General features: G+C 43.5%; 1 protein-coding gene across 5 annotated transcripts in view; it reads right to left on the reverse strand.

Moving 5' to 3' along the window:
- Positions 1 to 16,907, reverse strand: part of LOC142408474 (SAM and SH3 domain-containing protein 1-like) — a 584,518-nt gene that overhangs the window by 58,629 nt on the left and 508,982 nt on the right. For all 5 annotated transcript variants that reach the window (XM_075499035.1, XM_075499034.1, XM_075499037.1 and 2 more), the window contains 2 exons: positions 7,439 to 7,489; positions 7,269 to 7,318 (listed from right to left, as the gene is read on the reverse strand). In XM_075499035.1, the coding sequence (XP_075355150.1) occupies positions 7,269 to 7,318; positions 7,439 to 7,489 (101 nt within the window). The remainder of the gene's footprint in view (positions 1 to 7,268; positions 7,319 to 7,438; positions 7,490 to 16,907) is intronic.

Consider the following 16,907-nt stretch of genomic DNA (forward strand, 5'->3'; position numbering starts at 1 on the left):
CAACTTTCCCTATTATCTCTGGACTGATTCTGATCTCAGACAGAAAAACACTGGGGCTTATCTTGCATACAGAGCAGTTGATTTTACAAGAGAGACAGTCATACGTGCTCTGAGATGTGAATGTGCTGGTACATCGCAGAACTGGGAAAGGAAACAAATGACACCATGTGCTGCTTTCATGAATGCGCCTGTTGATTTTTGAAAGCTCATCATCCTCGAAACAGAACAAACATGGGAACTGAGAATGACAGGATTTCTGATGGGTTTTTGTTTCAACGCTAAGTATTTTAAATGCAGATGTGCTTTAACACATGGCCGCATCTCATTTATGGACCATAAAATCCACAGGTGCATAGCACCATCTGATAATGAAACCACTACTGTTATGATCTTCAATAAACTGATAGTGGCCCTCTTATTCCCTCCCAATGACTATTTATAGCCCATTGAGGAAAATGCTTTGGACGGGATTTTCAATCTACAAATATTATGCACATTCATAGCAGTGAATCAACCAATGCAAAAGCACACGCTGGCTCTGCTGCAAAGCCGTTTGGTTATCCGCGTACATTAGAAATGGCCCAGTCACATAATTAGTATGAAAAACTGACAGACTTGTAACTGCTCCTGACTGAATACAAGATAATTTATCTAACCGGAGCTGGCACAGGGAAGAAAATGGGCTTTTGGTACTTTTATCAAATTTGCATGAACCTGAAGAGAAAGCAGGCCTGCAAGGTTCTGACCTTGCTGGCACCAGTGTGAGAAAGGGATGGAAAGCAAAGACGTTTCATTCAATTATCTTCTCATTAGGTTTCCATAGCAATGGCTCTTTAAGCAGGTCAAAACTTTCTCAGTGGAAACAAACACTGAGCTGCTTGTGGGCCGTGCGTGCGTATGCGTATTTTCTGCCACCACCAGCACAGAAGCCACCGTGTTGGTCCCTCGGTCCAGTGACTGGCAGCAGGCAGATGAGGCTACGTCACGTATTTAATAACCAACCGGTGGGTCCCAGGCAGGAGACAGAGAACTGCCAGATAAAAACTCTTCGATAACAAAGAGCAGGGCCCAACATACTGCATGCCGTGCACCCCGTTCTGCGTGCATTGCTCACTCCGTGCCGTGCCGACTAGCTGCGACAAGTCGGGCTTTCTTGTGAAAGGCGCGCTTCATGCTTCCTCGTACAAAATTACCAGGCTTGAAATCTTCTTCCAGCTGCTCAAAGGCGCACTGGTTTCCCTCCTCACGTGTCCTGGGCGGCGTTTGGCTGGCCTCTCGCTCCCATTGTGCGGGTTATTGTGGGAGTTTCCTGCCCTACTTCTCTTGTGGAGGCTGTTTAAAAGCAGCATGAATAATTTGGCTTTGACTAAATCAGGCTTCAAACAAGTGAAAACAGGGCTGTACACATTCACTGATTCTTTTCGATCCCTGCAAGCATGGGGTATAAAAAAACCCCGTATCTTAAATGCAGACATCTCAAGTACAGCAAGCTCTTACTTCTTTTTCTTCCAATATTCCTTTCCATTTTTAAACTACGCAAAAGGAACAATTTATTCTGTTACTAATTAAGTGCAGCCTTTAGCATCCTCGGTTTGGATGGTTTGTTTGTTTTCTGCTTTGTTCTTCTGAGTTTCTGCCCTCTCTCTGCCTCACGTTCTCTGTCAGAGTCACACTCCAGTTTCTTTGCAGATGAGCTCACAAATACCTGCCAAAGTTAATTTGGGCACCTTGAGAAGTTGCCAGAATCAAACGTGATGGAATTTAAGCCCCCCCATCCATGACCTGGAGGGATGATTTAATAACCTTTTGCATTCAAAGCCTGACCTGCGGTTTGGATGCTGCAGAGGAAGAGGATTAGGAAATCTAGTGTTAAAAACTACTGGCAAAGGCCAGTAGATTAGTGTACCAAAGGGGACAGAATTGATGCCTGCATCAACCCTTTTGCAAAACGAAAGCCGATTTTAAAGAGACTACTGCTTTCACTGAAAATCACTGTGGAAGATGGGAACACCGAACTGCAGGCACTCTCCCAGCCTTAGGCTAATTTGGAGTTCAAGTTTATACCACAGGATGGTGACTGGCTTTACTACGGCACATCCATTGCAGAAAATCCTTAAAAACAGATTCAGTCAATAGTTTCTCCTGCAGAGACAATAGCACACAGATAGCAGCCACTTATGTTGTGGCCTCACCGGCTGCCTGCTAACAACCTCAGAGAAAGCTGTAACGCCCCAGCAGCCTACAACTCCTCCTCTGACATTCCCAACAAGCCATCAGGGCTCTGGCCAAACTGTATGAACTCAACGTGCGAGGGGCTCAGTTTAAGACAGTACGTCCTGCACACGTACAGAGGATGACAAAGACATTCGCTCTCGGAGCAGCTGAGGCAGGGCGTCGAGGACACAGCTGCTGGAGGCACAGCAGCTCCCCCACGTCGGGGGAATGCAAAGCCCCCGAGCAATGCTGCCCTGTGCTGCCTGCACCCCACACGTGCGTGCTTTTCTCCAGCACCTTCTGCTTGACAAGCCTGTTTCTCCTCAGCTCCCTGGCTCTGGCAGAGTCTGGGATTTAGGTCCTGAGGATCACAGGGTTGAGAAAGTGTGAGCTGTACTGTGCCACAGGCCGAGGAGCACAGCAGGATGAATTGTGGCGCTTAATATGAAGTATGACCATTTACTTGGTCAGGAGCGTGCTCGAGTGGTACAGTTCAAGAAACAGCAGGTGATTCACGTAGGAGGTGACAATTTATAACACCCACTGCCACGCAAAGGTGGTGGGAATGCCTGCAAAATGCCAGATACAGCCACAACTGCTATCCCATGCGTTGGTCTTTGTCCTTCCTTTCTCTAGCAGCTGCAAAGAAAAAAGTGAGTATATAGGAGTGACTGTACCTCATCCTATCTCTATGCAGTGCTCTTGGGCCTCTCACCCACTTCCTTCTCTTTCCTGGCAGCTCTCTGGTGATACACCACATTTGAAACTCGCCCAGAGGCCGCTGGAGTGAACAGTGACAGCGAGCAGATCTATTTCCCAAGTGGGAAAACACACAACTTCCCCTTTGCAACATCCCCAGTTCTTCTAAAAACAGGATGAGAGTCAGGATGCAGAAGCCTAAGTTCAGGGGACTGGGTTTAACCTGGATTTCCTGGCAAACATGCAGAGCTCATCAGTCTGTCATGTAGACTTGAATGCTCAAAAACGGGAACAGGCTAAAAGTTGGATTACATTGTTTTAAATGCTCTGTTTACAATTATGAGAAAACCTTGCTGAGTCCCCTGCCTGAGTAAACATCCCTGGGGTGTTGCCATCTCTTGGAAATAATAGGGATTGTATATACAATACATCCCCAGATCAACGTGGTATGGGGACAAAGAAGCAATAGTAACTGCTAAGAACACATTTACTGCATATTTGTTACACTGATGATTCTTCTAGCAAAAGCAGAAGTCAGTGTGCCTATATAGGAGCACCTGCAGTTCTGGGGAGATTTTTGTTTAAAATGAGTAACATCACTGTTAAAGATGCTGTTGCCACTTTGCTGAAGGCACATGGAGAATCTGCAAAGTTACACTAACACCACAACTGACAGCAAGACTGCAGTTTAAAAGACGTGAACCTTGGAAAGGGCAGAGAGAAATGAAATTTATTATTAAGAGAAGAAAGCTACAAACATCTCATTCCATGCTTTGTGTTGTTTGCTGAATATTATATGACTCGGAAGCTGGCCCAACTGTTTCAATTTACAGAAGGAACTCCAGTATGGGCAAAAAATCAGAGCAATTGTGAGGCAAAGCTTGAACAAACATGACTTTGTTTTCTGTTGTTTACGGATAGCTTTTCAGGCCACATCAGTACCCTTGCTGTTATTCACATAAATCTCAGAGGCCTTTGCTACAGCAAAGATTCTTCTCTCTTTGTCAGAATCAATCGAATGAAAACCATCTTTGGTAGGGCATTTATAATGCACAGAGCAGGTCCATATGTGCAGTCTTTTTTGTAGCTTCATCTAATTAACAGGAACAGTGTTGTCAGCAACAGAGGAAGGTAGTATTGCCCCAAATGCCTTTTAGAGGGACAAAGACTTGAAGTGACAAGCAACTCTGCCTCCAGACTCATTTAACCCCTTCTGCCTCCCTCCAGGCACTACGGCTGCTCTTCTGTGTTACAGCACATCACCCACTAGACAGATACTTTTTGAGCAGCTTGCTGGACTGAGGGCACCAACTAATTTCACACTGGCTTTGAACAGCCAGTAATAATAATAATAATAATAATAATGACTTGGGCAGCAGAGTTAGTAAGACTCAAGGCAAGACCAAACATACACTGCTTGTCCACACAAACGGGATTTTATCCTACCAGGGAGCACCAAGGCTAATCTGTTTTCAGTGCGGTGTCCAGTGGAGCCTGTCAGGCTCTCTCTTCAGTTGGGCACCACAGAAAAGGAAAACCAGACCAGGTTAAAACAAACATAGCTTCTTCCAGACTCCCTCAAAGCCTCTTTCTGTCTGGAATCTCTCAACTCTGGCAAATTAAACAACCATCCAGGTGTGTTATTTTATAACTTTAGACCTTGGTAGCGTTAAGCTGGGGGGTGTGCAGGCAGCAGCGCTGGGCGAGGGAGCTACCGAGAGCAACCAGGTTCCAGCCGGCCGCTCGTTCTCTCCTCCCCATCCCAGCATGGGTTTTTCCTCGGGACTGCTTTTACTTTCTGAAGCAACCTGCTCAGAACAACAGACCAGAAACAACTCACCTCACCCCGCGAAAACGTTTGTATTTTCAGTATGTAGAAATATAACTTTTTCTTAGGCTAGTTTGTACTTGGGCTTTGGAAGAGTACTCACAACAACAGATTTTTCAGCTCCTGAAAATCTGGATGGCTCTTTTGGCACAAATCTTCCCCTTTTGCTCCCCAGATCTCTTTGCGAATATGAGAAACCAATGCACATCTGCATCAAGTTTCAGGTTTGGCAAACTGGAATCTTCTCACAACAAAGTAAGTTTTGTAAAAGGTTTACCCCAGATCTTTCATGCAGTATGAGGGGCCACAAAAGCAGCATCCCCAAAGGGACAAACTTTCCTGTCTCGTAGCATGCCCACGCAGCAAATTCAGATGAAAGCCATAAACTAAACACTGAACCCAAACAAAACTTCCAGGGCCAACATGCCATCCTCCCCCGAAAAACATCAAATTCAACATGTTAGCAGCAAGTACAGATGTACTGGATGGACTTGCAGTGGTTGTTTTAATGCAGATCAGTTTTATAAACTCTGCCTCCCTGGAAGAGGCATTCCCGTGACAATTCAGTCCTCCAAGCTAGAGGGATGAAACCAGCATTGATGTGGCAGGCTGTCACTAATAGGCACAGGCCTGTATAATTTCCGTTTTGAGTAATTTGTATGGTATTGAGTAGATACCATTTATTATTTTCAACACTTTGCCCAATTAGCATGCGTCATAGTGCCTTGTTTCTTATTGCGCAAATATTTGACACAACCTGCCCTGTGCTAGTTTCATGTATCTGATCAGGTTAATCACGTATGCCCTTCAACTGACAGACAAATCCTCAAAGAGGGCAATTCCATTCTTGAAAGGAATCACAAAAATCACAGGTCCCTTCCATCTGAACTAAGATAACGAGGTTAATTTCCTTTCAGTGAGGTAAATGGGCTCTCTCAGAACAGAGTCACTCAGAAGATGTTTTTGTAGATACTGTCTTCTCACTCAGTTATTTGTGGTACAACACCTACACAGAGACACATTTTAGGAAGTTGGCTAGAACTTGTAAGAGTAGTTTATTCCCAGCTGTGTGCTGTCCTCCTGCGAGATCTTTATCTCATTATTACATGAGGTGGGATGATGATATTTACCCATGGGGAAAGTGCTTTGAGACTGAGAGAAAAGTATTATGATTATAGGATAACCTTGGAGGCTTACTTCCCAGATTACAGTTCTCATAATGTTCCCATCCACTTGGCACTTCTGGTTTCACTATAATGTTAGACAGGGAGGTACCCTTGAAGAAAACTTTTCCATGTTTCACTATCTGAAGCACCACTTTTAAACTCCAAGCCTTCTAGGCTTTTCTCTGTTAACAGCATGTAACATGGGGGCAGTGATGGTACCGAAGGTAAAATTCACCTTATCTGTCTTCAGCTGTTTTGAAAATGAGCACCTACTTCAAGCAGACCATCACTGCTTTCTCTCTGAGTGATGAAGAGAGACAAGGCACCTATAAAAGATAATTTATCGCTTTCCAAGATCTTTAGCAAGAATCAGCTTTCAGACGATCCCACGAAGCCCCTAAGCAGCTGTTCCCTACCGTACAACTGACTGCTCTATGGCCAGCGCTCAGGCAAGTCCCATAACCTGCATCCACCACAGCTCCCTACGGGACTGACACTCCTTCTACTGAACTATCAAGAGCAGCGATTTCTTACAACCTTCCTGTTACTGTCCAGTGTTGAATCACTAGAAGATATTCAAATGTGGGACTGTACAACCTTATGAAAGCGCGTCACATCACAACTGGATTCCTGTACTCCCTCTGAACCAGTCCAGCTGGCACTACCCCACGAATTGTGGGCAATTGGAAATACAGTGTCAGTTGTCTTCATGCAGTGCTGCACATTACCCTTAGCAGTAGGGATCCAAGATCTTGGAATCAAAGGAAGGAGGTGCAGAAGACAAGCACACACGTTGCAGCAGGAGGTGACAGTAAACAGAAACCCTCTCAGTCCTCACAGAGAGGTTTTTATTAAGGACTGCTAAAATTAAAGCTCCTTTTAACTTCGTTTTAAATACTTCATTCCCTTGGCACCTTCTTCAAAAGCACAGTTACAAACCCAGCAGTGCACAGGAAAACGAAAGTGATTTAAGTTTGTAACTCTCCCTTCCCCTTGCCTATCTCTTTTTGGCTGCATTTAGGTCTAGTCACAGAAATTTATTTTTTAAGCAGATTTAATTTGCAGAGAATGTGAAATCAGTGATGTTCCTCAAAAATGACTACCAGTCGTATCGGTGTATGCACACCCCCAGTGCTCACAGAGGGGAGAAAAGATAACCCTCCCTTGATCTAAAAAAACAAAATAATAAAAGGCCAAAAGAGAACAAGAGAAGGAGCAGGTTCCAGAACAGGTTTCATTAATAGTGGCTGGATCTGAAATCTTGAAACACCAATAAAATCTAAAATGAATTTACTCCAAGGAAAAAGAAAACGCACCAAATTCCCCTTCCCTCCTTTCTCACCTCCTGTACCTTCACTTACTTTCTTTCAGTGTCAGGTGTTGATGCGGTGCTGCTGAGACCAAGTGACTCCTGCAAGAGAAGACGCATAGTGGTGAGAGCAGACACGAGAGCAGCCTTTGCCCAATTTATGCAGAATATCAAATTAAAGAACAAACAAACAAAATGGATGATCAAAATCAAAGTGCTTACCTCAATCTGGGATCGCAGCTGTAGAGATGTGGGGCTGGCATCAGGTTTCTCCTAAAACAGAACAGATGTCAGGTTAATAAAATATCCAAACACTAGAAAGAAGAAATCTGAAGGGAGAAAAAGGGAAGAAGAAACAGGGTAACAGAACCTAGGACTACCTCAAAAGTGTTCGAATGGGAAACATTAACCTCTCCAGAAGGAACCACTTTCGGGATAAATTCTGAAATACTCCAGTAAAACAGCTAATTCCATCCTTATCACTGGAGAATATAGAAAAAGGTAAAACTGCCAGACAGAAGTGATTCAAAACATAAGAGAAAGAAGAATGTGTTATTTTCACTAGATCATCGCACAGTTTGTTAGATAAGTTCAAGTGCAATTTCCCAAAATTTACCTTCAGGAAGAATATACAGGGAAAATCTTGCATTAAAAGAGCATTCTCTGAGCTAAAAATACTGAGAGGATTCCGATACACTCCAGCAAGGCCTGTTTCTCGCGCAGAAATTTGTCAACAGGACGGAATTCAAATCACCTTCCTTCAAACCTCTAGGATATAGCCATCTACTCCAGGACCCAGTCATCCAGGCTCCCTTTGCAGTCAATGGAAAGAGACAGGAACTCTCACAGAACAGCTCGCCCAACGGGTTTCAGCTGCCTCAAGTTAGATGAGGCAAATCCCACTGGTGGTATCTAATTTAAGATTGCAAGCCAGCTGCCTAAAAGGCACCTGCTATTAACAACAAGTCTAGCTGAAGTCAGTGGGAAAACTCCAATTAGAATGGAGGAAGAAATTATAGTTGTCCGTACTGAGAACTATACTTTGCTGGTTGATCTGCATGTGAAACCATGGGGGAACCTACCCATAGTGATTTTATTCTCAGCCGGTCTTACCCCTAGTGAAGTTACTGTAAAGTGAGTATTGTAACCAAAAGGCTATCTTAGCTGAGTAAGCAACCACAGTAGCATACATGCTCCAAAAAAAAACCCAAACCACAGGGACGTCAATTTATTTCTCAATAGTTGAGGTCTTTTTGTTCACGCATTCCTCAGCCTACATGTAAATCTCTTATCTCTGTGAAATTGTACTTCCTATGTCCTTTGTTTACAGAAAGGGTGACAAAACATTCTTAAGATTTAACAGAAAAAAAGAAAACCAGACACAATTTTCTGGAAATGCAGCCTTTTAATACTAAGCAGGAAATTAGCACTGACTGCCATGAAGCAGTGCTGGATTAGCCTGCCCAGAAAGTTTCCAAGATCTAGAGCAGAGAGGAGCCTACTCTGCCATCACACGACTGAGTCCGCTTGCGCTGCTGGCCACGGCAGCCAGGAGGGCACAGGATGGCTCACGGCCACGTGCTTGCTAGTAAACAGGGCTGCCATAGGGTCATCGCCCAGCTGGGGGATTTTGCCTGGCCATGCATGGTCTGCGTATCTGCTTTTGCTGATTTTATAGCACAAAAAGGGAACTGAAGTCCTTGAGTGGAAGTCGGCATGAAAAGGTGACCCCGTTCACCTACTGACAGATCCAACAGGACTCCTCCAGTCAAGCAGAAGCTGGACCGAGCCCAGGGAAATTCCACAGATGTTCACAGATCAGGAAAGTGAAATTAGCTATTTGGCACCAGGCATCCCTCTGTTAGGATCCAGGCATCCCTCCATTAGCTCTGTCAAAATGGAATCTGAGAAAGTTTTGCATCTGGAAAAGACTGCAGGCACATTGCTGCGAATCCTCCTCGGGCACTCTCCCACCCCCGCCTAGCAGTCCGCAAGGAGGGAGGGAAAGACAGGCCTCATGCTCCAAACGCTTCCCCTCCATAAGCGCCTCCTTTGTCCACACACTGCTGCACAGATGAAAAAGAACATTCTATCAGCTATCCCATCTTAAAGTTTCATGTAGCCAGTCAAGAGAATCCACTGTGTCCCCAGCATGCCTTTAGATCCCAAATTTCTGATGCTTTATCTGTTGCCTTAAAAAGCTGCTTGCTGAAAGTCTGGGTCTTTTTTTTAAATGCTAGTTTTTGTAAACTATCATTTACAAGATGCTACCTGGGTTCCCAAGGCTTTATAGAAGTCTTTTGCTTGAGCAGTTGCTTGTGAAGTTGTAGTCTGAGATTGCAATTAGATGGAAGGTTACTACTTTCAGCCTAAAACTATTCAGCTGAATAGCCAGCTGCATCCCGTGTAACAAAATCCTAAAAAAGCTGATTGTATTTGTTTTCTTTTTTCTCATTTACTGTCAAGCCCACCCTGTTAGAACAGGAGCAGTTTTATAGGATCAAGATGACTGTGGCGGACAGAAGCAAGGACAACTCTCCTTCCTCAAAAGCTCTGCTTTGCAATGCTGGAATGCAAAACACCTGATAGTCCTGTACTGATGTGATAAACATACCTACCTGCCTTTCCAGCAGAATGGTATTTTTCCTATTGCTATTAGACAAGAAACCAAAGGAAAATACTTAGGAAAATACTACTCTCGACTGAACTTCTGGCATAGATCTGTAACAAAGATCACAGAACCTTTATCAGCCTTGAGCAATTCTATTTATTTAGGTTAAAATCCATTAAAACTCACATTAAACCCCACATTAAAATCCACATGTTGTGTTGACTTCAATCCAGCAGGATCAGGGCCTTTTCTATACCAAGGGCTAATTCTAGAAGGTTGAGCAAATGTACCATTGGCATGCTCTCAAGCACGCTATAACATCTTTTCAAAAAATATTTTCAAAGATTAGTTTCATGAAAGTACATCTTTCACCCTGCTGAACCAAATCTTAAAAATTAAACAGAGGAGAGCTTGGGTTTATACAAACAGCCACTGCAGTAACAGACATCCCTAGCCTGCATTTCCAGGACTCTGGCCTAGACAAAGCAGGCGTCAGAGCGATAGGTACCTAGCAGTCTGCTGCCCCAGGTAACTGCCCTCCACGTGTGCCCATAAAGCTTGCCTAGGGTGTACCAGACATTCACGCCACCTACACACTATGCAGTGTTGGTGCAAGAAACCCAAGGATCTGGGAATCTGAGCACATCTGGGCAAGTGCAGATGTGACTAAATCCAGTGTTTCCCAAAAGTGTCTGATTTACTTGCATGGTTTTGGATTTAAGGGGCCCTGCCCGAGTCCTGCATGGTTTTGGATTTAAGGGGCCCTGCCCGAGTCCATGTCCGATACACTGTTAAATCACAGCAACTAAGATCTGAAGATTCTGGAGAAATGGAGATACTCATAAATTGTATTCAACCCCCAGGGAACATGTAAGAGGGAGGGCAAACAGTAGCTTAGCACCAGCTTGCCCAGCTCCCCTCGAGGTCCAAGGTTAGCACAGCACAGAATCTCAAATACTGATAATAAAGCCAGAGGGAGCTGTTAACAATTAGTAATGCTAATATCCTGTAGAGTGAAGCCCATTGAATTTAAACTACGGATTCCTCCACCAAGTCACCTACAGCCAATTTAAAACAATCTCCAACTTGCAGAAACATTTTGTTCTCCCAGCTTTAAAGCCATATTCTTAGAAGTCCTATTTCCTTCCTGTCTCCTCCTTCACCCAAAGCCCATGCCATCAAGAGGATGGCTGCAGGACAAGGCCTGGCTGAAGCTGTGATCCAGCAGCCAGAGGACGGGAAGGTCTGCAGGCGTCGCGCTGCCCAGGTACTGCCTGGTATCACCAACCCTTCTGCGCTGCGGGCGCTGCAGAAAGCAGCTGCGGAGCCGAACTGATAAGGCTTGGGAGTTCCGGTGCAGAAGCCCGAATCGGCAAAGCACTTTTTACAAATCTCTCGTTCTGAAAGAAAACGTGAGGTGTAAGCTTAACAAGCAGGATTTGTGGCTTATGCTTCAAGCCTTCTGTTGTTCGCCTCAGGGCTCAAGAAAGAAGCTTCCTTCACAGGTAGCTTTTTTGCTTACTTTGTACACTGTGTGATTTATGTGATCATTTGGATACATTTTCTTTTCAAATAATTGCAGACTTCTAAATATTGTGATTTCGGTTTTATATACTACCTTCCTTGTAAAATCTTCAAAACAGTTTTACAATCGTTTATGAGCTAAGCCTGAAAAACACATACGGGAAGAAATTACAAAGCACAAAATACATGGGGAAGAAGCCGGAAACACATTTGCTGACTGGAATGGCAGGTTTTGAATTCATGCAGGACTTTTCCTCCTGTGATAACTTCAGTTCAGTTGTTCTGTACGTAACATAACAGATAAGGGATATCTCCGTCTATCTGAAGGCATTGCTGTTCTGCTCCTCAAATACACAACTACGGTAGAGAAGGGCATCCAAAAGGAACCAGGACACCTAGGGTAGGGCTCACACATTCTCGGGGGAATGCGCGTGTTTTAATTACCTAAACATTAAGCATCACCTATGCACCACACCACAAGTTAGTCAGTTTAGGAAATCATATTCATTGAATGAATACCTTCTAATTAGAAATTCATGAACCTCTTCACAGTTTCTGCCACAGGAGCTGTATCCATTTAAATTATAAATTTAAACACTCCTCTGCAGATCCCAAGACAGGATTAATCTCACTGTGCAGAGAGCAGCTGTGCAAAGTGAGACCCAGGTGAGTCCTGGGGAAAATTCAGTGACATAACCAGTGGAAAAGGAGATGGCTAAAATGCTCATAAATTTATAAATAATTTTATGAAACCATTTCAGCAGGTGTAAACAAGGCACCTAAAGCAGAAAACTTCTGTGAGGAAGTTCTGCCAGTCTCTTCCCCCAAACGTTTTCCCTGTTTGCCCTGAACGCGCGCTGCGTGTTCTAGTCTAGCTTCTGAAATGATTACACAAAACTACATCTGAAAGATAGCCAGAGCACCAAAGGTCTCTAAGAGTTTGTTTTACTTTGAAAGCAACCGTTCTGCCCGGCGTCCTCCACCACACACCGTATTTCAGCCTCTGCAGAGCTTCTGGAGAAGGTGAAGGGAAGTCCCTGTCCAGAGACAGCGCAGGTAGGCAGGTGTGTAATGGAAACTGCCTACAAGACACTAGCTATAGGTCACAGGTCAGAATAAAGAAATAGAAAAGACCTATCCCCGTGGCAACCCCCTCCGCAAGTGTTTGAGGGAATTAACCAGCTCAGTGAGTTTCCAGTGGTACAGATTAGTAAAAGTCCCATTTTGAGTCTCAAACTGCAACCTCTGGACCATCCCCTTAGCCGTTTCGGCGAAGAGTGAAGGCTTTCTGCTCCATTACTCTTGCACATTAGAGCCAGAGCTGACACATGCTAAATGATAACACCCTGCAGCAGCAGCAAAACTCTGGATCAAGGAAATGAGCTGTGCTGGAGGAATGGTTAAAAAAAAAAAAAAGGGATTTCAAACAATACATACTTCTACATGTGAAATAACAGTCCAAGCGTCTCAGTGCCTCGTACAGCAGCACAGACATAGGTAAACACTTAGCTTAACTACTGATGAAATGCAGCTTCAGAGAGAACATGCTGCTACAGCACTCACATGCCTGCTTTTAGTATTAGGTAGGGAAGAAAAATCATGCCTCTCAGCTTGATGCAAATGCTGGAATCTATCGAACATAACATGTCACGGGGGGAAGCGTTTGACACTCCCCCCTCTGCCAACAATAAAAACAGAAGGGTTTTTTTGTCCATCTCAAATACATTGCATTCAACACTAAGGCTGGAAGCCACAGGGGCTGCAAAACATTCCACGATTATTTTGAAAAACATAATTCATTAGCAATTACAAAGAAACTGCAGCTTTTGTAAAGCTCTGTAACAACGAAACACGAGGCAGTGCTAACTCATAAATCCACTTGTAACAAATGGGGGCTGAATCCAGCAATATTATGGCACAAATACAAAAAACCACCAGCAACGGGCTTCAGAGAAAGGAAAGTCGATAGGAGAACACAGCATTCTGCAGCAGGGAAATCAAATACCTTCTGATCAATTTTCCAAACAAGATGAAGCAAGGCCAGAAGTATGGTAGCTGTCTCCGTGCTAAAACATATTAATATAAAGGCGTATATACGCGATTGGGACACAGCAGGTCTTCGATTGATGTATTTTACACCCATTACCCAAGCAGTAAAATAAAGTGCTCTTGTGCTGCCATAGCTGCATCTATACTAGAACTCTTGCTGGTATAAACAGGATGAGTAAGACCTGCCATCTTTGCCTAAAACTCCTCAGGTCTGTCAGCATCGCCCTTTATTGTACAGGTAAGGCCAAAAAGAACTTTTGCGAGGAGAAATAATGATGGAAAACACAGCAAAAGAAGTGGGTTTCTATGGAGGACTTTAAGATAGCAAGGGTGTTTGTGGCATTGGGAAGAGCTGTAATGTTTCAGAGGGATGGGAAAAAAAAAAAACCAACCCAAAAACACCAAACCACATCAAGAATGGTTAAATGCGAAGACAGAGAGGGATCAAGACATGATGCAGGCGAGGGAGGCAGGAGGCAAAGCCCAGCTGGACACCGCCCAAAGCAAGGGGCCCTTCTTGTGCAGGAGCTGACAAGGGGTCCCGGGAAGAGTCGTCACTTCCCCCAGGGACAGAGTTTAGGCGTGTGGGAAAATGACACAAGGAAGGGAGAAAATAAATGAATAAACAAACAAACCACAGTTTGCTACAGTGTACTTCGGGGTAGGAACAGTCTGGTCAGCCAAGTACAGACTCCTTGCCCAGCTGCTGGCCCTCTGGTGAGGACAGCTATGGCAGCATGCGGGTACCTCGGCTGCAGTCGCCACCTGCACCGATACCCTCAAAGAATTAGAAAGTCAGCATCTCTGTGAACAACATATCCCCCCACCACCCTGCACCTTGCTTTCCTGTTCCTGTGGGGCCAGGAATTTAGAGTGGTTTTGAAGTGAAGCACTCACAGCATCACTGATAAGACGAAAATAATCACAAGGAGCTCCTCACCTTGAATGGCAGAACATGCCAAACTTCTTTGTGAATATCGACAGTCCTGATCTGTTTTTATGTGCTCTTCAAATTCAGAATACCCATTCCTCAGGGTCAGTGACGTTCTCCATTTCCCTCTGTGAAACACTTTTCAGACCTTACCGATTTTTCATTTTCAGGTACACAAAGCTGTACTACATTTGTATTAAGCTTATTTGCCATTTTCTCAATTTCTCCTCAATATTTTCAAGGTCAACAAAAGATATACTTTCTTTTTGAAAACTGGCAAGAAAAGAGAAGGGGGAGCCCAGGCTAAGACCAGTGCCTCCAGGAAACTTCTACAGCCATGCTATAAACCCTTTCAAACAGATGTACCATGGAAACACAGGCTAACACCACAGGTCCACTGTATGCTGTATTTGTATTGATACTGTATTTGTGCACCTACAGGCCACGCGCCTCCAGCACATGAAATTTCAGATGATCTATACTGCAAATGAATAGAAGCTTTCGCACTGAATCAATCAATACACTCAAGGCTCAGGGATGCTTGTGAAATGGGTTGTTACTGTAATACTGACCAATTTTTACAAGTGCACTCCCTTTCACATCATCATTTATCGTGCTAGCTAACATTTAAAAACTCTATGTTGTTTTCACCTTATGGTGTGACGAACAATAAACTACCAATGAATTATTCAGAAGATCTATAGCAGAAAACACAAACTACAGTTGACTTTGAGTTACTAAGGCCTTAAAAACCCTGGTGAAATTCAGGAGTAAGTAAATCAGAAGAAAGCACTACTCATTAAGAGATCCACAAAGAAGGGGTTTTCTTGTATTACCACAGATGCATGGGATACCAGCAATGAAGTCCCTCATTTCAGTGAAGAAAAAACAATAACCAAACAAAAGCTAAAAAACAAACTTCGTGTTAATTTCATTCTGGGAAAGGAGTGATTTGTTTTACTTTGTTAAAAAGGATACAGATTTTAAAAAAGTTACAAAAGTTATCTAGTGGAAAACAAAGGATATTTTAGTTTAAATTTTTCCCCCACTTTTTCTTTTTTTTTTCCTAATTTATGTCAGGCTGATAACCTGCAATGCATTTTGTGTCAGAAACCTCCATCGTTACAGTCAGCGTAATGCGCAGATTGGCTATGGCAGCAAAATTAGACCGTTCTCCCCATCTCATTTACTTGAGACACCTCACATTAGAGAGACTCAAAACAAAAACCAAGTAACATACGAAAGAGATCCACCTCTTTCTGTTGGATCCTTTAGCCGTGGTGGGCAAAACCAAAAATCAGCACTTGACAGCATTGCGGGCAGTGGAAGAAAAGCACCAATTCATGAGAAACCTGGTGCCAACCTTGTTTCCACAACTGCTGCCCTTTGGGCTGGCTGTTGCTGCTGTCAGGCCATGCTCTTCAGAGCTCATGACCTCCTCTTGGCTTCATACACCTCTGGGAAAATCTGCACCTATACCCAAGTTTCCAATTTTAAAAACTATGTATGTATAGAGGCGCATACACCTTCTCTGTGTTTTCTTTTAAACGTGAAATTGAACCTTTCAGAACAGGACTAAAACCTTTATTTAATTAAAGAAAATCCACCAGATTTAAAACTGTCTCACACCCAGCATAGAATTTCTGAAAGTTTTAGTGCTACTGCTCAGGAAATGGATTTTTATTTTTAATTTTTATAGAAGTGAAAGAATCCAGTAGAAAACAGGAAAAAGAGGCAACAGAACTGTGTAACAGAGAGTTAAGCTGAGCCAGGACCTGAGCCACATTATCCCACATCCTCAACAAGTAGTCTTATCATGAGGCTATGCCTACATGCACATTTACTGGTTTTCTCATCTTTCCATGAAGAAATTCTAACAGCCTCCTGTTGCATCCTTTCATGCAAAAAGAATTATGTCAAAACTTTACACGTTTGGGCAAAATGGATTCTTGCTTTCCAACTGACAGTAAAACTGTACCTCTTTTTTCCTCTTTCAGAGGTTAAAAACATCAACAGCTGCAAGCTCAAAAATGCAGACATCCTGAACTCGGGTCTTCATCAGCAGAAAGACTTGCAGCCCTAGCTTTCAATCCATCCATTCGCAGTGTTTTAGACTCGGTCGGCCTTTTCTGCTGATTTGCACTTCCAGTTTAATGTGTTTAATGCAGTTTAGTTTCCCCTTAGTGACTCCTATGTTCATTATTTCATGAGAAGACCCCAGTTGGAAAGCTGTAACGACATGAGATAAGCTGTATATTTCATCACTTATAAACATGGAGGGCTGGTGGGGTTTGACCCCCATTTCAGCCGCTCTGACAGTGGAAACAGCAGGAATTCACATGAGAAAAGGTTTTGAAAAAACTTCCTCTCAGACAAACTTGTGTCAGCGTATGGGGAACTGACTCTTTGCTAACATTTTTGATTACAATAAACTCATTTTGAAGAAGCAGTTTCTTTCAGGATCCTTTTTAAGAAAACACACTTGAAGCAGGAAAGAAAGTAGTCATACTGGGAAAAGTTTTTATTTATTTATTTATTTTAATCTTTCATAACCATTTAAAAAGCAGAATCAATGT

Source organism: Mycteria americana, chromosome 3, assembly GCF_035582795.1.
Source record: "Mycteria americana isolate JAX WOST 10 ecotype Jacksonville Zoo and Gardens chromosome 3, USCA_MyAme_1.0, whole genome shotgun sequence".
NCBI classification, from domain to species: domain Eukaryota; kingdom Metazoa; phylum Chordata; class Aves; order Ciconiiformes; family Ciconiidae; genus Mycteria; species Mycteria americana.